At 31.7% G+C, this 24,808-nt stretch overlaps 2 protein-coding genes across 2 annotated transcripts; both read right to left on the reverse strand.

Annotated features, from left to right (window-relative positions):
• Positions 1-5,056, reverse strand: LOC143041859 (heat shock 70 kDa protein-like). The gene is made up of 2 exons (XM_076213975.1): positions 4,983-5,056; positions 1-2,470 (listed from the first exon to the last, which is right to left on the reverse strand). Exon 2 carries the CDS (start codon positions 2,314-2,316, stop codon positions 520-522), a length of 1,797 nt encoding a protein of 598 aa, XP_076070090.1. The 5' UTR covers positions 2,317-2,470; positions 4,983-5,056; the 3' UTR covers positions 1-519.
• A 1,710-nt stretch (positions 5,057-6,766) lies between these two features.
• Positions 6,767-14,207, reverse strand: LOC143041860 (heat shock protein 70 B2-like). The gene is made up of 2 exons (XM_076213976.1): positions 14,122-14,207; positions 6,767-10,474 (listed from the first exon to the last, which is right to left on the reverse strand). Exon 2 carries the CDS (start codon positions 10,449-10,451, stop codon positions 8,685-8,687), a length of 1,767 nt encoding a protein of 588 aa, XP_076070091.1. The 5' UTR covers positions 10,452-10,474; positions 14,122-14,207; the 3' UTR covers positions 6,767-8,684.
• Positions 14,208-24,808: the final 10,601 nt, after the last annotated feature.

The following is a 24,808-nucleotide window of genomic DNA, read 5'->3' on the forward strand; positions in this document are numbered from 1 at the left end:
TTCGGTAAACAGTATTATGGGTAATAAATGTGAAAACGAAGTATGTCGTATATAGCATGCATGCACACATAAAATTGATTCAAAAAAGGTAGCTTTTGTAAGTTATTCCTGGGGAACATGTGACAAGATATCATACATGGCCATTATGTGTAAGAATACATAAGAATTCAAAGCATTCAGTAGCGTGGACATTTTTAGAGAATAATGTAAATTGATTCAGGTTAAGTATGCTTAGTTGAAGTTTGCTACCAGATTTCTTAATGCTCTGATTTCCTATTAATTCAGAGAAAAAAGTGATCAGACTTTTCATGGAACAGACGGAAATATCGACGAAAACATAAATCGAAGAACGGTTTGACATTGATCAGTATACCCTTCCTTTGGAAGCTATGGTCTAGATATATCTCCAACTGACTTATTATAAACTTACAATGAGCATTTAATTCACAAAGTTAATAACCCAGTTTTTCCCCAGTTGATTCACGAGACATGCTTTCACTGTCATACACATCTCATTTTCTAATTGTTTTGGGCACCACTGTGATCCTTAGTTTCGAAGGGGATACACACTTTTTGCAATTCTTCCATTTTGTCCTCATATTCCTCTTTCTCTGCAAAAAGATTATTATCAAGCCAATTTAGGGACTCTTCACAAGCCTGTTTTACATTAAATATGTAGTCTTCCATTTTATTTCTTGCTGCAAGAGACTGCTTTTGTTTTTCATCTTCTTTTTTATATTTCTCAGCATCGGAAACCATTCGTTCAATTTCCTCTTTACTGAGTCTTTCTGTGTCATTTGTGATTGTAATTTTCTTCGAATTTCTATTGCGTTTGTCTATAGCTAAAACAGTTAAAAGTCCATTTGCATCAAAATCAAATTCTACATCAATCTGAGTCACACCTCGGGGAGCCAGAGGTATACCATCCAGATCAAATTTCCCAAGACATTTATTGTCTTTGGTCATGGCTCTGTCACCTTCAAAAACCTGAATCATCATTGCGGGTTGATTGTCTGAATACGTCGTAAATGTCTGTGTTACACTTATAGGGATCTTTGCATTCTTTTCAATCATTTTGGTCATTACGCCACCTGCAGTTTCAATTCCCAGAGAGAAAGGAGCTACGTCGATTAAAAGAACATCTTTTATAGTGTCACTCCGATCGCCAGACAGGATAGCTGCTTGGACGGCTGCACCGTATGCAACAGCTTCATCTGGATTGACAGATTTGTTAAGTTCTTTTCCATTCATAAATTCTGACAGCAAGTTCTGTATTTTTGGTATCCTTGTAGAACCTCCTACAAGTACAATTTCGTCAATACTACTTTTATCAAGTTTGGCGTCTCTTAGCGCCTTTTCTACAGGTATAAGTGTACCCCTGAACAAATCTGCACACAGTTCTTCAAATTGTGCTCTAGTTATCTTTGTGTGAAAGTTAATATCTCCAAACAAAGAATCACACTCCACGTTTGCCTCTGTACTGCTTGATAATGTTCTCTTGGCTTTTTCACAAGCTGTTCTCAGTTTTCGTTTTGCACGATCATCGCGCGAAATGTCCTTTTTATATTTTCTTTTAAATTCATTTAAAAAATGATTGATCAATCTGTTGTCAAAGTCTCTGCCTCCAAGTCGACTATCACCGACTGAAGAGCGAACCTCGAACAATGAACTCTCATGTATCGTAATAATTGAAACGTCAAATCCTCCTCCTCCCAAATCAAATATAAGGACGAGTTTTTCGCCAGATAATGTTTTGTCAACACCGTAACCTAAAGCAGCAGCAATTGGTTCATTTGTTATTCGCAGGACATTAAGTCCTGCAATAAAAGCAGCATCTTTTGTGGCTAGTCTTTGAGAAAAACTAAAGTAAGCTGGTACTGCGATGACGGCATTTGTAACTTTCATTCCGAGATAATCTTCAGCTGTTTCTTTCATCTTTACCAATACCATCGAACTTATTTCCTCCGAGGTAAATGTTTTTGTTTTGCCTATGTGTTCAGCTTGTAGTTTTGGCTTGCCTTCACATGCGATGACTTTGAATGGCCAAAATTTCATATTTGACTGTACTTCAAAATTACTAAATTTTCTGCCGATCAGTCTTTTGACATCAAAAATTGTATTTGAGGCATTCACTGCAATTTTGTTTTTAGCTGCATCACCAACCAGTCTTTCAGTATCCGTGAAAGCCACATAACTTGGAGTTGTTCTGTTCCCCTGGTCGTTGGCAATGATGTCTACTTTTCCATGCTGGAAAACCCCAACACAAGAGTACGTTGTTCCTAGATCAATCCCGATAGCTGGACCTTTTCCTGCCATATTTGTCCACTATTGGTCTGTAAATGAAATATTCAATCTTATCAAAATCTGAAGAAATGTACTGATATGGAAAATTTTCTTACGTACATTAATCTCTCTATGGCCTGTGCGTATTCGACCTTAGCCTCTTGTTATGACTTCAGCAATAACAAAGCTAGAACGAGAAAAAGCCATGATAAATGAAAAGGTTAACAGACGTGCACTGAAAGGAAGAAACACCGAATAATTTAATGATTGTTTTGATTAAGTTCAATTATTAAAAATGAAAAACAAATTATAACAAAATGATAAAACAAATTTACATCTATCTTTCAACTCGATTATTTATCAAGTGCTCCATGATTTTGTGTTGTGGTAAACTCTTAAAATGTGCTGTGCCAAGTACCAAGTCAGGAATATTGCAGTTGTTATCTTAAAGTCCGTTTCTCTGGGTGTTGCATTGTCATTTGTTTTTATTGCACTTTAGTGTTTCTATTGTATCGTTGTTTTCCTATTATACCCCGGGTTTGTTTTCTCTCAATCGATTAATGACTTTCGAACAGCGGTATAGTCTTTTGCCTTTATTTGACAAAAAACAAGTTGATAAACAGCTAACGTTTTCAAAAACAATCAATGAATGGCGATTATTTGCAATGGATTCTTAATCAATATAAAAAGACGTGCATAGAGGACTAGTTTAGTATATATGCATGCATAGGTTCAATGATTTCCTTTATAGCATTAAATTTACAAGAAACTCGTTTTATATGACTTGATGCTATTTATCTATTGATTACAAGTGTGCATATAAGTTGAATGTTTTAATGAAATCTCTATCGTACGTACAACACTTTAACCTGATGAAGCGAAAAAAAAATAAGAAAATTTTAAATAAAACGATCAGTGCCACTAATATATTTCTAATACACATAGCAATAGTCGTATCATCAAAATAATATGTTTCGAAATAGAGATAGGCCAAAAATTAGGAAAACATTAATTTATTATCAACAGTTGATGAAATGGAATAAAGAAAGTTCTGTCTTACATCATTGTAATAAGTGCAAATAAAAAAGAAATGTTTTTTATCCTCAAAATTTGATAACAGTTATCATGGTGGTTATCACAAATAATGTACACTAATAAGACCTGGTTAAATAAATTAGATTTTATGTTGCTAGCAATTTTGTTTAGTTGACAATGACCAGTACTATGTTTCCTAATCCCATAATTAAAAGGCTTAAATATTTCAACAGTATTTTAGAATTTGTCAAGTCAACCTCTAAATATATATAAACTTGCAGATTTTTGTATACTTAAATGAAGAATATTCCAAAGTCTTAAAAAAACTATTTATATCTTATTTTAAAGGTCTGGAGCAAGTAATTCAATGTTGTCGTTATTTGCTGTATATCATAGTAATTATCAATCATGCTGTTAGATTTCTCGTTTGAAGTGTTCTATATTTTCTATTTCGGATACTTTTATAACTCCCTTTGCGGTATCGTTTTTTATCCTTACCGAAGGCCGTTCGGTGACATATGTTTTTTTTTTATTTCATTTTGTCCCTTGTGGAGAATAATCTTATTGGTAATCATACTACATTACTTTATTGCATATTAGCTTCAAGTTCAACCTTTTACTATTTGCTATCTACAGTCAGTGGATTGTGTCTTAATATAGTAAACAATACGGTGTTAAATAATTGATTTGCAAGACAAAAATTCCAGCTCATTTACATGTATACCTGTGACCTTTGATTGATTTTAGACAATATTGTTTTTGTAAGTTTTTTTTATTATTTATCTATGAATAGCTGCAGTGTGTATATTTACAATATAAATTTTGAAACCCGTTAAAATATTTTCTAGAGAATAGTTCGAAAAGGCTTCCAAAATTTCACAAAAGTGTAAAATGATGGTGGGCATGGACAAAATAAACGATTATTATGGAAGTTGGTCATGCCACTATTTGACTTCAATTTCTAAAACAGAACATTAAAGTACTAACACCACACATAACAGTTTTGTCCAGGCTTTAAAATTATTATAAAAAGTGCTAAGTTTAGAAAGTGTTAATATTGTCGAATATGGCAGAATAAAACTACTTACGTTATCCGTATAAATGTTTGCTCTAGTATTGTTATTATGACATCCGCCATTAATAGAAAGCCGGAGCTTTAGTTTGTATATATCATATTTATAAATGTTATTGAATTTTAAGTTCATGCATAATTCAGAGTATAATGTATACACGCTGAAACCCCATCTATCTATTGATTGCAGCTAACAATCCTAATAACAACGCTTAAGAAAAAAATGTAAAAATTCAAAAATACTGAACTCAGAGGAAAATCAAATCGGAAAGTCTCTAATCATGGCAAAATTCAAATGACAAAACACATCAAAAACGATTGGACAATAACTGTCATATTCCTGACTAGGTACATGAATTTTCAAATGTAGAAAATGGTAACTTAAACCTGGTTTTATAGCGCTAAACCTCTCACTTTGTATGACAGTCTCATCAAGAAAATATTTATACAAACAAAGCAAATAAGCCAACAAAACCTTTAAATTACAAGCATTCGAAAAATAGTTCTAATAACTTACACATAGTGTGACTAAACATCACACAACAATTGATTGTTTTAAAGCATATAAACATGCAAATGAAATTTGAAATACCAAATACTGAAATATTATTATATAACCGTCTCAATTCTTTCCTTTACAACTTTTTGAAGCCAAAACGAAAGTTCGCGTTGTTTCCGGTGATAACATGTTTAAAATTAGAACATTGATTTTAGAGCGATAGTCTGTGTCATAAATCTTTCTGAAGTATGATAAGATACAATAATATGGAAAGAATATTGGGTATTTTAATAGGAAAGTTACCATATACTTATCGAAATGTATGTGTGTAGAAAGTGAAAGTATGATAAAGACCAAGTTCTTTGAAAAAAGACTTTTTGTTGTTAATTTCTGTGTCATTTTGGTATCTTGTAGAGATTTGTCTCATTTGAGAGAGAGAGAGAGAGAGAGAGAGAGAGAGAGAGAGAGAGAGAGAGAGAGAGAGAGAGAGAGAGAGAGCTTTGAAGACAAATTGTAAAGTGTTGCACATGTACAGCTCCAAAAATTTTTAAATGTACAAATATATTAAGGATATATATGATTTATTCATTTTGCTTGTCACGAATCATGAAGATTCATTTAAGAATTGAATGCTTCTTTTTGTAAATTTATTGGGGTGTAAAAGCGTTGACCGACGTACATTTTGTATGAAGCGCGGCGCGGAAGCGCTTCATTCTAAAAATGTACGCACGGTCAACGCTTTTACAACCCTATAAAGTTACAAAAAGAAGCATTCAATACTTATAATTACATTTTTTAGCTATGATCATGAAAACACAAATTTTATATATTTTATTATTTAATTCACTTGTGCACTTTATTGTTGGAGCACGTGTTATCATGAGTGAAAAGTTGTATTGAGCAATGCAACTGCTTACGGAATAACACGTGATGTGCAGTTAGCCAATCAGAATAAAATATTATAATGAAACATACATCTAATGTAATTATAAATACATGATTTTAAAACAGACATTGTACAACGTCATTGTGTTAAGGCACAGTTTATTAAGTTTATCAAGTTTCGTAAATGTATTCATTCATAAAGACAATGTCACAAACTCGTGGTGTTTATAAGCACAGTTCGTGAAACGTAATAAGTTCTTATGGTTAAATCCACCATTTTCTACATTTTAAAATGCCTGTACCAAGTCAGGAATATGACAGTTCTTGTCCATTCGTTTATGATGTGTTTTGTTATTTGATTTTGCCATGTGATTATGGACTTTCCGAATTGATTTTCCTCTAAGTTCAGTATTTTTGTGATTTTACTTGTTCATGAATCTAGAATGCACAACCACATAGTTGCAGTGTAAAGTGTAGTTCATGAAATTAAATTGGATAGATCAATCTTAAGTTTCTATGTTATGGCTTGTGAAATTTCGTTTATCTTTTTCTTTTTCGGCCATGGCGTTGTCAGTTTATTTTCAATCAATGAGTGTGAATTCCCTCAGGTGTCTTTCGCCCCTCTTTCAAAATTAACATTGCATGCGTTTTAAGTAGATAAGCATAGTTTTTATAAACTGCATGAATTTATAATGCGCATTATACTTTTGTAACGTTGAGCACTTCTACAGTGAAGTTTCATGTGTGCATATCTATAATTGACATTGCACAAGTGGCGAGTTATTGCGTAAGTTCCGAAATTACAAAAGGGATAATAGAAGGTCTTTGTTTTCTGCAGAGTTCACAAACTATTCAGCAGTTTTTTTTTAAGTCAAGTTCTAAAGATGCATATTTATGTTTGATATTCTGCAAATCGTGGGGTGTGGAATAGTTCCTAACATTTCTATAGTGTTCAAATCTATAAAAAATATAAAAATAACAAAAAACAATGATTAAAGATAACAATAAGTAATGATTATAAATCACAATAAATCAAAGCAACAGTAACAGACTACAGTTTTTAAGTGTGAGCTATAACTAACAAATAATAACCCCGCATTAATATTCGGCAACTTGGAAGTTTACGGGAATCGAATGTGAAAACACATTTCACGGTTTAGCATGCATGCATACACAAAGGTTGAAACTATATTTTAGAAAGCCCTCTTTTCAATTGACGTTCTAGAGAAAATTAAAAACAAATTGTTAAGAGAACAATTGACATTCTTTTTCAACCGAAACAAAATATATGAAAAATTAATTTATAAAATCTGTCCTTTCCCGTGTCAATTGAAAGGTACAGTATGCTGATTAAAAAAAATATATGATTTCTATACACTTTTTTTTTAATTAGGTAGATAATTTGGTACTTCATGTTTTGAAATTGTCATTTCTATTATCATATTACAGTTTACCGGACACTGATTAAAAAAATATTATTTAATAAACTTTTACATCAAATGAATAGTAACAATAGCAATTACTGGTTTACAGAAGGTCACTTCTGGTAAGCTTGTGCAATGGCATATGACTTGCATCCTTATATGTCTCCACTGTGAATTGTTAACATTTTATATTACAATACATCTTTATTTAACATTCCAAGGAAGAAAACTCTTAATTTTTCACCGCAACGCTTCCAATAAATTTATTAGGACTGATCGCAACTAATAATTTAGTAAAAATTTATAACAGTTTCTTAGCGTAGTTTAAACAACCAAAAACAAAAAATATAAAATGACCTTGACCTTTGACCTTGAACTCATTTTTTTGTGGACCAAGAAAATAAAAAACAAGAGACCTTAGGTCTTTATCACTAATGGTTCAAGAGTTACTATTACATTTCTCATGTGTCAAATACATTAAAGAAATGTGTCAAATACATCAAAGAAAATAACTCTAATATGTATTCTTCAGAACTCTTCGATCACATTATTATTTACAACCTGAGAATATAACGATTCATTTGGTAAAATATTTTTTTCGTTATCTTTTGCGGTTGCGAAGAAGTAGTCCGCACAAGAAAAACACTGTTCATTGAGGATAACTCTTACAAAGAAAGTTCCGGTTAGCCATGGTCGGTTTGGAAAGCGTATTAACTATTCGAAATCATGTACCAAAATCTTATCATCTTTTGAAAACACATATACAGCGCAAAAAAAATCAAAAAAGTCGAATGAAGAAAACAAAACAAAACAAAACAAAATCAAAACGTCTTTCCACGGAATAGACATAAGACATTAAAATGTCATGCAATCCCACCATATTTGATTATTTTTTTTCTTCAAATATTCACTTAATAGTTCGTATCAGTATTCGGTAACCAGACTGATACGAGAAGATTGTGAAAACGTTTCGCACGATAAAAAGTAAAATCACAAAAATACTGAACTCAGAGGAAAATCAATTCGGAAAGTTCATAATCACATGACAAAATCAAACAACAAAACGCATCAAAAACGAATGGACAAGAACTGTCATATTCCTGACTTGGTACAGGCATTTTCAAATGTAGAAAATGGTGGATTGAACCTGGTTTTACAGCTAGCTTAAAACATGCTAAATTAAATCAAACAATAAAATATCGGAAAACTCTGATTATCTGCAGAGTAAAGGGTCACCTTTCATGGGACCGATAGACGGACGAACGAAACATTTTCTATAGAATGGAAAGGTGTCAACCAGAAGACCCCTTCCTTTATGAGTAGGGATATCGATATATAACAAACTGGCTAATCGTAACTTTACAAATAAAAATTTAGTCATATGTTTTCACATAAGTTCTTGTGAAGAGCATTTACTGCCATTTTGTCATCAGTCGACATTATCTATTTGACGATCTATTTGTAACACCACTGAGATGTTTTGGCATTAAAAGTTACACGCTTTTTGTAATTCTTTCATTTTATTCTCATATTCTTCCTTCTCTGCCAGATAAGTATTATCAAGCCAATCGAGTGACTCTTCACAAGCCTGTTTCACACGAAATATATAGTGTTCAAGTTGGTTTCTTGCTGTGAGACACAGCTTTTGTTTTTCATCTTCTTCTTTATATTTCGCTCCATCGGAAACCATTCGATCAATTTCCTCTTTACTGAGCCTTCCTCTATCATTTGTTATGTTACTATTCGTTGAATTTCCAGTGTTTTGGTCTTTAGCCGAAACATTTAAAAGTCCATTTACATCAACATCAAACTCGATTTCAATCTTTGGTTCACCGCGAGGAGCTGGAGGTATACCAGTAAGATCGACTTTTCCAAGAAAATTATTGTCTTTTGTCATTGCCCTTTCACCTTCAAAAACACTAATACTGAATGTAGGTTGATTGTCTGAAAACGTTGAAAATATCTTTGAAATCTTTATAGGGATCCTAGTATTCCTTCCTATCACTTCATTCATAACGCCACCTGGAGTTTCAATTCCAAGAGTAAAAGACATTACATCAACTAAAAGTACATCTTTGATAGTGTCGCTACGATCGCCTGACAGGATAGCAGCTTGGACGGCTGCACCGTAAGCAATAGCTTCATCTGGATTGACCGATTTGTTAAGTTCTTTTCTATTCATCAATTTTGACAGCATGTTCTGTATTTTTGGTATCCTTGTGGAACCTCCCACAAGCACAATCTCTTGAATACTACGCTTATCAAGTTTTGCGTCTCTCAACGCCATTTCAACAGGGTCAAGTGTGTTCCTGAACAATTGTGCACACAGTTCTTCAAATCGTGCTCTAGTTATTTTTGTGTGAAAATTTATATCCTCAAACAAAGAATCGCACTCTACAATTACCTCTCTACTGCTGGATAATGCTCTCTTGGCTTTCTCACAAGCTGTTCTCAGTTTTCTGATTGCACGAATATTGCCAGATATATCCTTTTTATACTTTCTCTTGAATTCGTTTACAAAGTGATTGACCATTCTGTTGTCAAAATCTTCGCCCCCAAGGTGACTATTCCCGGCTGTTGAGCGAACCTCGAATAATGAACCTACATCAATCGTAACAATTGACACGTCGATTGCCCCACCTCCTAAATCAAATATTAACACGTTTTTCTCCCCTAATAAGTTCTTGTCAAGACCGTAGGCTACAGCAGCGGCTGTTGTCGCGTTCATTATTCGCAGGACATTAAGTCCTGCAATTAAACCTGCATCTTTAGTAGCTTGTCTTTGAGAATGATTATAGTGTGCAGGTACTGTGATGACGGCATCTGTAACCTTCTGTTCGAGATAAGCTTCGGCAGTTTCTTTCATTTTAACCAATACCATTGAACTTATTTCCTCTGGGCAAAACGTCTTTGTTTTACCTTTGAATTCAGCTTGTACATTTGGCTTGCATCCTTTGTTGATTACTTTGAATGGCCAATGTTTTATATCATTCTGTACTATTGAATCACTAATGTTTCTGCCTATAAGTCTTTTGACATCGAAAATTGTATTTTCAGCATTCATAGCAATTTTATCTTTAGCTGCATCACCAACAAGTCTTTCAGTATCTGTGAACGCCACACAACTTGGAGTTATTCTGTTCCCCTGGTCGTTGGCAATAATGTCTACTTTTCCATGCTGGAATACACCAACACAAGAGTACGTTGTTCCTAAATCAATTCCAATTGCTGGACGCTTTCCTGTCATATTCATTTCACAAGTGTCAAATTGATAATCTGAAAAGATAAATGGTCATGTTTTAGTGCATATTATTTGCAGAAAATTACGATTAACAAAAAGTTAAATCACCAAAAAAAAACAGCTTCTAAAAATATCAATTGAACGTGAAATTTAATTCTCCTATTATAAAACGATACTATTAATATGATCAGTGAATAGAAATTGTATTTCTTTTATTATTATTACTTTCATCATTTCTATTATTATCAACATTATCATTACTATTATTGTAAATATTATCATTACCATTACTGTAAATATATTATTACTATTATTATCAATATTATCATTATTATAATTTATATTATCATTATAATAATAATAATTATTATTATTATTATTATTATTATTATTATTATTATTATTATTATTATTATTATTATTATTATTATTATTATTATCATTATTATTATTATTATTATTATTATTATTATTATTATTATTATTATTATTATTATTATTATCATTATTTCATTTATTTTATTTGTTCTTGACCACACATGTCAATCATAACAGCTAGTCAAAAATAAACTCATCAAATATACAATGCTTTATAATTTTGTACAATAAACACGCGCAAAACACAATGCTTTTCATAAACAGTAAAGCATTATTATGAAGGTCTGTAATTACAAAAAGCAAAACTTTACCTGAACCTCTTTGTCAAATTTTGGGTGAATGTCAAGATATGATGGTAAAATGTAAAGTCACAATATTACTGAACTCCGAGGAAAATTCAAAACGGAAAGTCCCTAATCAAATGGCAAAATTAAAAGCTGATATGAAACACGTTACATCAAACGAATGGACAACAACTCTCATATTGCTGACTTGGTATAGATATTTTCGTATGTAGAAAATGATTGATTAAACCTGGTTTCATAGCTAACTAAATCTCTCACTTATATGACAGTCGTGTAAAATTTCCTTTTTATTGACAAAGATGTGTGAACTAAACAAACAGACATAATAGGAAAAAAATTTGGGGTACATCAGTCATCGTTGTGTTATTACTCAATCACTACACAAACAAAAAAAAAAGATATATAAACAAAAAATTACCATGACACTATAACGGAATGTTGAAGTACAGAACCACACCTCATGCAAGAAAGAAACACAAAAATACACACAGACAAAGGACAGTAGCAAAAACGATAGACAAGAATACAAAAAATTATCATAAAAGAATAACAAAATGAGCCACGTCAAATGGTCACCACCTAAAGACTGTGTAAAAAGATAGTTACTTCAATACAGTCCTCAAACTTTAATATTGTCAGTTGGTAGACACCATCTATATAACGGAACGTGAAGTATAAGGATATGTTAGCTTTTCGTCATTTTCATAAGAAGGTCCCGTATTAAGTACTAATAAATATAATATAAATAGAGGTACAACTTTGTTACTAAGATGAGTAACAGAGTTGTTTCCCAAAGGAAGGTCAATAGTTTGTTGAAAACCTGTGCTACAAACGTAATAATTATGTTGTCAATCAAGACATCAAGCATTTATAATGTCACTTTCCCAGAACATTTTGTGAAATTGTTTGACATAAAAAGTAAAGATGTTTATCACTACCTAAAACAATATATTGTTTCAACGTTATTCATTCCTTTTTATAAAACAAAACAGTGATACATTTTGAAGTCCAAAAATAAAGGCAACAGTAGTATACCGCTGTTCGAAACTCATAAATCGATAGAAAAAAACAAATCCGGATTACAAACTAAAACTGAGGGAAACGCATCAAATATAAGAGAACAACGACACGACAGAAACACAAAGGTGTAGGTTCAGTAAGACCCCTTTTTGGACCCAAATTATAGCAGTTTTACAAAATTGTTAAAATGTATACTTTTAGTTATTTATTGGACAGTAGAATGCTTCTGCTAAATAAATATGGGCTGTGTTTGACAATACAATGCACATATATCGGGTACTAGCATAATTAATTAAGTCATCCTTAATTACTGAATTCTTCACAATTTTAACATTTTAGTTATATTTTAGGCGGTTTCCGTCTTAAATGAAAGTGGCCGCTTTCGTGTTCATTCTTAATATTGAAATGTAAGTTGTATTTGATGATAATACATAACATATATAAAGATTGAGGATGTTGTTTTTTATTTGGGCGGGTTGTTGTCTCTTTGACACATTCCCATTTCCATTCTCAATTTTATTGAGGATGACATACTTTCATTTTTGACAAAAACCATCTAAAAAGTGACAATTTTTGGCATATTTGATAGATTTTCATATTTAAGCTAGAATCGGGGCATTTTTAATGAGTAAATCAGTAAAAATCTTTTACATATACTTATTGAATCAACTAAAATATACACTTAAGTGTTTAAAAAGTCTTTCGTCAGATGAACTTGAAATTTGAGGCTAAAATCGGCCCTTACCAGACCTACTCCTTTAAAAGGTAACACACGCAGAAACGAACTAAGCATTAGATAAAATCCGATGAAAATAGCAAATATTAAAATCAAAATTAAATGCATGAATTTGGGATAGAAAAGTACCGTGACATGTCTTATAGCAATGCAAATTCACACTCAAAACAACAATTTCAGCTGTATACATAAAACTTTTGCCTTTATATATTGCTTGCGTCATAATCAAATAGTTAATCTTTTTTAGAAGAAGGTATGCTGAAACATCAAAACTAAAAAAACAATGTCGATGACTGACTTGATCTTTAGGTTAAAATTCATCTTTTTTTATGAATACAGATAAGCCTGTAAAATAAAATAAACTCTTAAGTCAAGAACCTGATTGTGGTTGTCGTTTGTTGATGGGGTACATTACTGTTTCTCGTTTCTCATATATAATACCGTTGGTTTTCCCGTTTGGGTGGTTTTACAGTTGTCATTTTGGGGGCCTTTTATAGACTGTCATCAAAGTGAGAGGGTTAGCGCTATAAAACCAGGTTTAACCCACCATTTTCTACATTTAAAAATGTCTATACCAAGTCAGGAATATTACAGTTCTTTTTGATGCGTTTTTTTTTTTTTTTTTTTTTTTTTTAATTTTGCCATGTGATTATGGACTTTCCGAATTGATTTTCCTCTAAGCTCAGTACTTTTGTGATTTTACTTGTTATAGCTTGCTGTTCAGTGTGAGCAAAAAGACAGTATTTTAAAGGATTCGTAATGATTTACTTTTTTACAAATTATGACTTGGATGGAGAATTGCCTCATTGGCACTCATACTGCGTCTTTTTATATCTATTGATTATTCGATATTCATCAATGATATTAAATCAAAAAGAATTGATACAAACGTCATTATATTATTGCACATGCAACTCATGGTTAAATGTATCTGTCATTATTTATTTCTGGTTACATACCCATTGTCAATATTTAGACGTCATGTCATTGGTAAAAAGTTCTAACCATTCAGACAAAAAAGCCATTCTTAATTGTTTTACAAGGAACATTTCTTTTGTAATTTTGTTACGCTTCAGTTTTAAATATCAAATTTTAGAATATGAGTAAATTCGAAGGATTCCATCTGGTAGCTCTTGCCCAAATGCCTAATTGATAACTTCAAAATTTTGCCAAATAACATCATAGATTATTCATTGTTTTAAACCATTGTTTGTGCAAATAACATATATATCATTTGACATACCAAATTTATAACCGGTTATCTTCCTTCATGTACAGCTTCTTACAGTTAAAACGAAACTGGTATTTCCAGTGAGGAAATGATTAAAGTTGAAAAAATTATTTTACTGCGATATCCTCGGTCGTTATCCTTTTTGAATTATGATAACATATAATAATATCGAACGAATATGAGAATTTTATCGAACCTTTAAATATGTTATCAATTCATCCATAACTTTTATACCTTTTACAGAAACAAAAGCGACATTATTGTTAAATCTAAAAATATTGTTTTATTGACATATTTATTGATTTTGTTATTTATAATTCATTACCAATAAAAGCATTAGTGTTGTACACACATGGACATGCATGGTCCTTATATCTGTCGATACATATATTTAATATAACACAAGGTCATATGTTTCTCTGATTATTAATGAAGTCTTGAGAATGATCCATTTGAAGTTAGACAAGTACTGATTGATATTTTAGTCTTCGATATATGATTTTTTTAGTTGTTATTGGCTTAGCATTTGCTTTTAGTTAATCCGAGTACTTTCATGTTGCTCGTTAAGGAGAAAAAAGTAAATGACAAAATCAAATAATAAAACACATCAAAAGAATGAACAACTGTCATATTCCTGTCTTGGTGCAGGTCTTTCAAATGTAGAAAATGGTGGATTGAACCTGGTTTTATAGCGCTAAACCTCTCAACGAATTTGTGTCTAGGAAGTCACTAATTCAATATCAGTACATTTATTTTGGTAATATACAGAATTTTATTTTATAAAAGGTATTCGTTCACCTCTTTTGCAGCAAAACTCAATCCATCCAAATATATGAAACATGTTGAACGTTTTTGTTAATTCGAAGTTTCATATGACAAGCCTCCTTACAAATTTCATGAAATTCCGTGAAGGTTTGATTAACTTCTTGATGTCTGTAAACACTTTAATCTCAGACTGAATCTGGATATAAAGTGTGAAAGGAACTGAGCTGATCATATATTAGTAAAATATGGACAAATGAAAATAAATATTTTAAAATTTTGCTTTGGGTACTGTATTTTTTACTCTTCATCCAAATCACAATTTGTCAAAGTAAACCATTATAGGTCAAAGTATGGTCTCAACATGGAGCCTTGGTTAAGATTAAACCACAATGTTGACTGCTGTAGTTTTGACATTTTTTCCCCTATTATGTATGTATGGTTTGTTCATGCATTGTTGTGAAAAAAAAATGGAAGTTAATGAAACTGTCATACAAGTGAGAGGAATATGACAGTTGTTATCCATTCATTTGGTGTATTTGAGCTTTTGATTTTCTCATTTGATTAGAGACTTTCCGTTTTGAATTTTCCTCGGAGTTTAGTATTTTTAGGATTTTACTTTTCACATTGAACAGCAAAATAAAAAGGGACCCAAAAATTACTAGTGTAAAACCATTCAAACAGGAAAACATGCTGTTTTTCTTTTCGTCATTTTTCATTTTCTTTTTCTCCTCACAACTGCCTTTGTTCATATCTTTTTGACAGATCTTAAATATCAACCGAGCATTGACTTCATATTTTCCTTTAAAAAAATCCATTCTTTCATTTAAAAAGTACTGTACATTACCACCCAAATTACTAGCAAGTTTAACATTTTTAGAAAAAAAAAACCATTTCGACCAAGGAAAGATTAGTTTTAGATTAGCAATGAAAATATATTTATAAATAAAGGCAACAGTAGTATACCGCTGTTCGAAATTCATAAGTCGATTGAGAAAAAAACAAATCCGGGTTACAAACTAAAACTGAGGGAGACGCGTCAAATATAAGAGCATAACTACGACACAACAGAAACACAACATTAAAATGTAACACACACAGAAACGAACTTTAATATAACAATGGCCATTTTCCTGACTTGGTATAGAACATTTTAAGAGCCGGTCTGTGATAAAACCATGCAAAATTGTCCAAATCCAAAATATTCCAATCAGACTGATATTTTGTATTTTAGATACCTTATATGTAATAACTATTTGTGCAAAATATTTTGAAAAAATATTCAGCCATTATTTGTGTATGCCGAACATTCAATAATTGTCTATTTCTGTACTGACAAATGGCCATTTCAAGCCTATTTTAGGGTATTTTGACCTGATTTTTTTTTGTTTTATAGAAAAAATACAGCTAAATGATAACAAATTTCTTAACTAACAACTTAAAATGAAAGGAAATTATGATAATTCAAAAAGTTGTGAGATTTCTCAATACCCCTACTAACAGGTTGAAATTGCATGGTTTTGAAAAAGTGCCGATTCAGCAAAATTTGTATATTTTCAAAGGCTTGAATCGTGTAAGATCATGTTTTATTTTCAATAAAATGTAATATTTCATAAAGCTTATATATTTATCTACAAAATGCAAGAAAATGGTGCTCGGCAAAGGATACCTTCTTACGAGAAAATAATAATTAAAGATAGGCGTGATGGCCATTTTGCCGATTTTTTGATTTTTTTATCTGTTTCAAAAGTATGTAATAGTCAAAATATAAGAAAAATAATGACTGAACTAATGTTTACTGGTTATATTAATTGAATTAACCAAGTTTAACTTAGTTTAAATTATAAAATATACTAAAGGAGTAAACCCGGGGAAGCCGCTTTTTTGCATTTTTTTTACCCTAAACTGAGCATTTTTACCATATGTTTGAAATCTTAACTTATTCAAAAGTAAATTACTTTAGTAACTTAAAATGGGCTGTTTTATTTACAATACTATGCACACTCATAAGGTAATATCATCATGAGTTCTTCACAATTTTAGCATTTTATAATGGTCTTTTTAGACGCTTTTTTGTCTAAATTCAAAGTGGCCACAATAGAGTTCAGTCTTAAATTTTTAAAACATGTTGTATTTGATAATGATTCATAAAACTGTTTAACATATAAAAGATAGAGACTCAACATGAATGCAAACCCTTGCAATTTAGACAAAAATACTACCATAAAAGTACTAAAAATTCTAAGCACGTCTCCCCCAGATGAAATCAGGGTATTTTCTTTTCTAAAATAGTATGAAAATGTAGACAAAATTTTACAAACTGCGCAGCCTTGTACATCCATGTTATCTATTTCCAGAAAAGAGGAAGATTTAATAGTTTTGTGAATTTCATAAAATTGTGCCTCTTACCTAGAAAAGTGCTATATTTTGTATATTGTGATAAAGCTTTATGTCAAATATAAAGAGACTACTCCTAGTAGTTCCTGATAAAACTGGAACTGAAATTTTGTGACGCTGACATGAACCAGTTAGTTATCCCTATGTCAATTCTGGGAGAACAGTGGACATAACAGTAATGTTAAGTTTCCTCCTAGAATGTAATCTCTAGCAATTTGAGGCTTAGGAATAAGACATGTAAAATACAGATGGCCTATTACTACCAGCTGAGACAAACACAAATATTTCAAATTGCAATAAAATTTATTTCATAACCACATGTAATAACCAGATACTCCGCAGAGGTCGAACCCTGAACAGTTGGGGCAAGTATGGACACAACATTTAAGTTTGATATAGCTCTGAATTTGGATTTTGATTAAATAGTTGACACAACAGAATGAGTGTGGTCTAAGAACTTAAACTTTGACATTTACCTATTATGGTCCAATATCCAAAATCTAAATACATGGTTAGATTCAGCATATTGAAGAACCCCATTTATTCAATTTGTTGAAATCAAACAAAGTTTAATTTTGGACCCCGATTTGGACTAACTTATAAACTCGGCCCATAATCAAAAATCTTAGTACATTTTTAGATTCAGCATATCAAAGAAACCCAAGAATTAATTTTTTGTTAAAATCAAAATAAGTTTAATTTTGGACCCTTTGGACCTTAATGTAAACCAATTTGAAAACAGGACCAAAAATTAAGAATCTAAATTCACTGTTAGATTTGGCATATCAAAGAACCCCAATAATTCATTTTTTTTTCAAATAGTTTAATTTTGGACCCTTTTTGGCCCCTAATTCCTAAACTGTTAGGACCAAAACTCCCAAAATCAATCCCATCCTTTCTTTTATGGTCATAAAGCTTGTGTTTAAATTTCATAGATTTCTATTTACTTATACTAAAGTTATAGTGCGAAAACCAAATATCTTTGGATGACGACGACGATGACAACGGCAACGTCATACCAATATACGACCAAAATTTTTCATTTTTTGGCGGTTGTATAAAAACAAATATACACAGATAAATGGTTAAACTGTTGAGCAGACATACAATTACCCGGCCACGTCCACTTGTATTTTTGTCCATCTAATGAGTTAAGCCTTTTTCAACTGATTTTTATAATTCGTTCTTATGTGTTACTGTTATACCACTGTCCTAGGTTAGGGGAGGGTTGGGATCCCCCGCTAACATGTTTAACCCCGCTACATTATTTATGTATGTGCCTGTCCCAAGTCAGGAGCCTGTAATTCAGTGGTATTCGTTTGTTTATGTGTAACATATTTGTTTTTCATTCATTTTTAATATACATAAGGCCTTTAGTTTTTTCATTTGAATTGTTTTACATTGTCTTATCGGGGCCTTTTATAGCTGACTATGCGGTATGGGCTTTGCTCATTGTTTATGGCCGTACGGTGACCTTTAGTTGTTAATGTCTGTGTCATTTTGGTCTCTTGTGGACAGTTGTTTCATTGGCAATCATACCACATCTTCTTTTTTATATTGTCATTAAAATGGTAAGATTTTTATATACATGTAATATTATGGTGGTCTACTGTAAAGAAAAACGTGCAAAATGGTCTAAATACAAGTTTTTAGTCATGAATGAACATGATGAAGGTATTAGCAAAAAAAAAGTAAAAGTTTGATAGATCTGAAAAAATTTAACATGATAAAGTCATCAATATCTATTTTAACTAAATATTAAACAATTTTGCAGCATCAGAATTTTTTTGGATAAAAACAAGCATTCTGTGAGTAAAACATGGCAATACATAGTCCCCAACCCGTTACAAATTCATTGTAATGGAACAAAATTTTAACTTGATCTATGATTTGTCATGGTGTAAACTACATAAAAATATCGAGACAAAATCTTCAAGCAAAACAAAATAAACTTGTTGAATTCCGACTATCTAAGTGAATTTCCTTATTCCAAAGACCACAACTCTGCACACAAATATCAGACTGGAACAAAACTGAATCACTAAATACCAAAGAAAAGGAAAAACATTCAAACTGTCATTTTGTCTTAAAACAAATGAGTTATTTCCGTTTGAACAGAAATTTTCTAATGAATAAGTATTGCATCAAAAATTTAATTCTAGAGAAAGGGCTTCAACTGAACAAAGAGAAAAGCTTAAAGCGTGAATAATGAATTTGACCTGTAACTTGTCATGATAAATCAATAAACCAAATATCAAATCAAAATCTACAAGCACAAAAAGTCTTGATTTGCCAAAATGACAGATAGACAGACTGACAGACTGACAGACAGACAAACGCAGTGCAAACCTAAGTCCACTTAGACGTGAGCCGTTAGGGGACTTAAAATCAAAATCTCAAAGTATCAACAAACAGGAAAGAGATGTTCTTTGGAGAGGGAACATTCAAGATAATTTTGGAAAAGCTTTTGATTTTTGAAGAAGTAGGGTCACCTCAAATGTCTTTCTTTTATCTTGATTTAATCTGAGATATAAATCAAAAACTTTTATATGGCACATTATATATGCACATATAAACTTTTTTCGTAGATGAAAAAAAATGGCCGCATTTTTTACATACGCTCTAATAGACACAGATTTCGAATCTAGACACTCAATGAGTGATTGCCCCTATAATTGGTTGCATTCCAATCAAAAGTTTCAAAGAGGAAGATTTTTTGAAGAACAAGTATGTTCACAACTCTGTTTCATATAACAAGCTTTTTAAAAGACTGTCATCAATTGAAAGTATGTGAAAATCAGGTGCTCCGCAGGGCGCAGCTTTATACAACCGCAGTGGTTGGACCCTGAACAGTTGGGGCAAATTAAAGTTGGTCACAATATTCAACCTTGATGCTGTCTGAATTTGGATTGTGATTGCATTTTTGACAAAATAAAGGTTTTTGTTACAAAATAAATGTGGTCAAAGATCAACAAATCTATTGCACAATACTGTGCAATTGAAGATTTCTTCTTGAAAATTTTCAAAATTTGAAATTTTCAAAATTTTGAAAAAAAAAGAAATCCCTTAAAAAATTGTTTACAAATCACACCCCCCCCCCATTTATTGAACCCACCTTTAAGGAATAACCCTTAAACACAATCCCATCCTTTCCTTTTAATTATAGAACCTTGTAGTACAATTACAGAGAGATCCATATACTTAAACCCAAGTTTTTGTTTGGAAACTAGAAACATGCTTCTTTTTGGCCCTTTTTTGGCCCTTTATTCCTACATATTTTGGACAATTAATCCAAAACTAAATCCCAGCCTCCCCTTTGTTATATGGAGCATTGTGGTACTATTTGAGAGAGATCCATACAATTACACACAAGTTATTGTCTTGAAACTAGAAAAATGCTTGTTTTTTGGCCCCTTTTTGGTCCTTAATTCCTAACTTTGAACCCATGACCCATTTAAATGAATCCAAACCTTCTACGTGTGGTTTTAAACATTGTGATACAATATCAGAGCAATTGAAATACTTATACACAAGTTATTATCCCTAAACTATAAAATGCTTGTTTTGGGCCCCTTTTGGGCCCTTAATTCCTAAACGGTTAGGACCATCATCCCCAAAATCGATCCAAACCTTCCTTTTGTGGTATTGAACCTTCTGTAAAAAAATCATAAAGATCTATACACTTAAACTAAAGTTATTGTCCGGAATATAAGTCTACTTTGATCAGTTTTAGTTAAAATATTAAGGGGCAAAAACTATTACAATTAGTGCATTTTATAGATATTTGGGAGCATTTTTTTTACCAATTTCCCAATATTTGCCAGACTAAATTTTTTTACTTGTCTTAGAACTGATATGCACCTTTAAAAAAATCCTAAAAGTTGAAAAAAATAAATATGATCTTGAGAGAAAACACCTACTGAGTACATGTACTACATGCAAGTTATCTAATACATCTGTTGCACGAACGTCTCTGGCAACCTGCCAAAAGGTAAAAAAAATGTCAAAATGCATTTTTTTTTATAATGTTCTTTGCAAAATATAACAAGATAATGCTATATTTAAGAGATATATCAATTATCCAGACCTTTAAAAAGTACCTAAATATGGTGATTTTTTTGGCCTTTTTTTTTTAATAATTCACAAGTATGCAAATAAGGCTGTTAAATGAAAAATAGTGTGAATTTACAAAAAAATTTTTTTTATCTTAACTCCTAAATACCCAAAGATTTTGGAAATATATATAATGTTGCCCAGTTATAACTACCAATTTGGACGAAATTTGAGATTTTGCATGGTTTTATGGCAGACTGGCTCTTAAGGGGGGAAAAATGGTGGGTTGAACCTGGTTTTGTGGCATGCCATACAGTCCGCTTTTATGGAAATGTTAAATGTTTGAACAGCGGTATACTACTGTTGCCTTTATTTAAATATAACATTAGAATGACAACATTACATGACAGAACTACAATACAAATAAATGGGAGAACATATAGGACAAAGAAACACACGAATAATAGCTAACAAAAGGTACCAGATTTAAAATTTAATACACAAGACGTGCTTTTCGTCCACACAGTGACGCTCAGATGAATAAAGTTAGAAACATAATATATCACATAAAATTGAGAATGGAAATGGGGAATGTTTCAAAGAGACAACCCGAACATAGAACAGACAGCAGCAGATGGTCACCAACAGGTCATGCTTAGTTTATGAGAAAATGTGAAGTAAATAATTTAACTTGTATATGTGATGAATTTTTACAACCTCAAGGTGAGTGTAACTGCTGGTAACCGTTTCGTCTCCGATGGTATAGCCGACACAGTAATGAACATGTTTGTATTGACATTAAATACCATAGATATGTATTTTTTGCTAATTTACTGTTTATGAAGTGCTGAAAGATTCGAAAACTCAAGCATTTTCTGAAAATGTTCGGAATTAATGCCCTTCAACTTTGTATTTTGCAAGCTGCTTTTTTTTTTATTTGAGTGCCACTGATGAGTCTCAGCTCCGGTCAAACGTTTTTGTCGTCAAAAACTAATGTAACATACATCTTACTTTTAACACTATCTCACCCTAATAAGGGCTCATGTTTTATCGCGAGAAAAATCCTCTGCAAAAGACCTACATCGTTTTCGGTAATATTCGAATAGAAAATTAATGGAATATTGCTTTTAAATCCGACGACTGTCTTTATTGCCGCTTTAGTCCTCGTTGGATCCCATGAAACTTAGATAATATAACTGGCTGTTTTTCGTGTTGGAAGGACCAACGTTAACATAATTAAATAAAAGAAGAATTTTTGAAAATGTAAATGAACGAGTGACGTTGATATAGATATGATGATATCAGGTGATAGATATAACCCCACTAAGGGAACGGCTATGCTTTTCTCATAACAAAAATATTCTGATCTCCAATTTGATGAAAATATTTTGGTCAAACAAATGACAAAAAATGTTCTGAAACCGGGTTTTCCCATACCTTATAATGAAAATTTAGAATAAAATATTTTGATTGGTACCATAGAAAAACAAAAAAAATAAAGATGTTCGTGATCATACCCCCCCCCCCCTTTCCTTTTTGAAGTTAAGTAATTAACCTAATTTAATTTCCATTCCCAAAATATTGTCTATGAAATTATTAAGACAAAATCGAACATAATCAGTTAATTAGAAACTGCCTTGAAGATCTAAAAAACTGTATTCTCACTTTAAAAACATACCTCTTTTTGTTGTCGTTATACCCTCGTCACATAGTCACATAATTTTGCGAATAATTTAAGTCATGTTTCCTATACCGTTAATGAGTTATCCCTCTTTGTTTACAATTATAGGCAAATAAAAAATGAAAGCGTTCTTATTTGGTATTATATTGGTTAGCAAATCAATATTTAACAATTTAATTTCAGATGATAAGGCTACTTACTATGAAATTTTTTGAAAGGAAAATCCTGAATGTAATCAACATTTCGGCCCGTTAAGGTCAAATCATTCAAATTGTAACTCGTCGAATACCATTCGTTGTAGCCCAATTAGCACTATTTCCTGTCCTATTAACGAAACTTTAACATTGTTATGACATAAAAAAAATATAATGTCAGATGATGTTGATATCTATATATCCTTACTTATTTTTACCAACAAGCTAATTACATAACTTTCAAATATACCGATGAGATAAGTAGGTAGCTATTCATGTAATGTGTATTGTGATTAGTTGCCCTACGAGAGAATAACACCTCCCGGAACAAAATCTGACTTTTACCAGCTATAGTTAAAGAAGGAGATAAGGCGGCTGTTCAATACTAGAAAGTGTGTCCATAGAAGTGAAAAATTGCAGGTTCAATCTCCAAGGAGGCAGGAAAGATCTAGTCTTACATGTTGGGGTTGCTTTTTTAGGTACGTATACATATATATATATAAATATATTCATAAGTTGTTAGATTGCTTAGTTACGAATAAAAATACATTGTGAATAGCTAACATATAACAACCATACACGCTTAAAACACATGTATAACTTAAATATGACATCTTAAAACGCGTTATAATATATTTATTATGTCATGTCTATCTCTAGATTTGCCTAATGTGACAAGGTAAACATGGTAAATAAAGGCAACAGTAGTTTACCGCTGTCCAAAATTCATAAATCGATAGAGAAAAAACAAATCCAGGTTACAAACACTACTAGTGAATGTATATTTTAAATAGCTGATGTGGTCGAGTGGTCTAGGTCGTTGGACATGAGGCTAAACGATTGGTGATGTACACAGGCAAAATTTGCTCACGTGAATTTCACATGAAATTGACATGAACAATTTCACGTAAGATTCACCTCAAACGAGCTTATACATGAAACTCACGTCAAAATATTCATGTGAAATTCACGTGAATTGAGATTCACATGAATCTCACGTGAAATTTTTCACATGAAATTCACATGAAATTCAAAAACAATTTGGTATTTTTCATGATATTAATCAAATTTTAAAATTGAGATGTTATTTGAATTACTTTTTTTTTAAAATTCATGTGAAATTCACGTGAAACAAATTCATGTGATTTCCATGTCAAATTCACATGAGTTTCACATAAGATTCACTCAGTTCACGTGAAATTGATGTGAGTGAAATTTGCCTGTGTAGTGTATCAGAAATGTTACTTGAAATCCCGGTGAGGGATAGAAAATTGTCAGCATAATAATCTGATTCTGACACTGATGGGCTATAGATATATACCAAGTCAGGAAAATGGCAATTGTTATCTTATAGTTCGTTTCTGTGTGTGTTGCATTGTTGTTTGGTTTTTTGTTGCACTTTAGTGTTTCTGTTGTTTCGATGTTTTTCTCTTATTTTTGATGTGTTTCCCTCAGTTTTAGTTTGTTACTCGAATTTGTTTTTCTCTCAATCGATTGAAGACTTTCGAACAGCGGTATACTACTGTTGCGTTTATACTAGTAAATATAATTACTCTAAATATCAGCAACACAAAAGAGCAATGGATACCAAAGGAAAATAAAATGCCACATA

Source organism: Mytilus galloprovincialis, chromosome 8 (assembly GCF_965363235.1).
Source record: "Mytilus galloprovincialis chromosome 8, xbMytGall1.hap1.1, whole genome shotgun sequence".
Classification (NCBI taxonomy): Eukaryota; Metazoa; Mollusca; class Bivalvia; order Mytilida; family Mytilidae; genus Mytilus; species Mytilus galloprovincialis.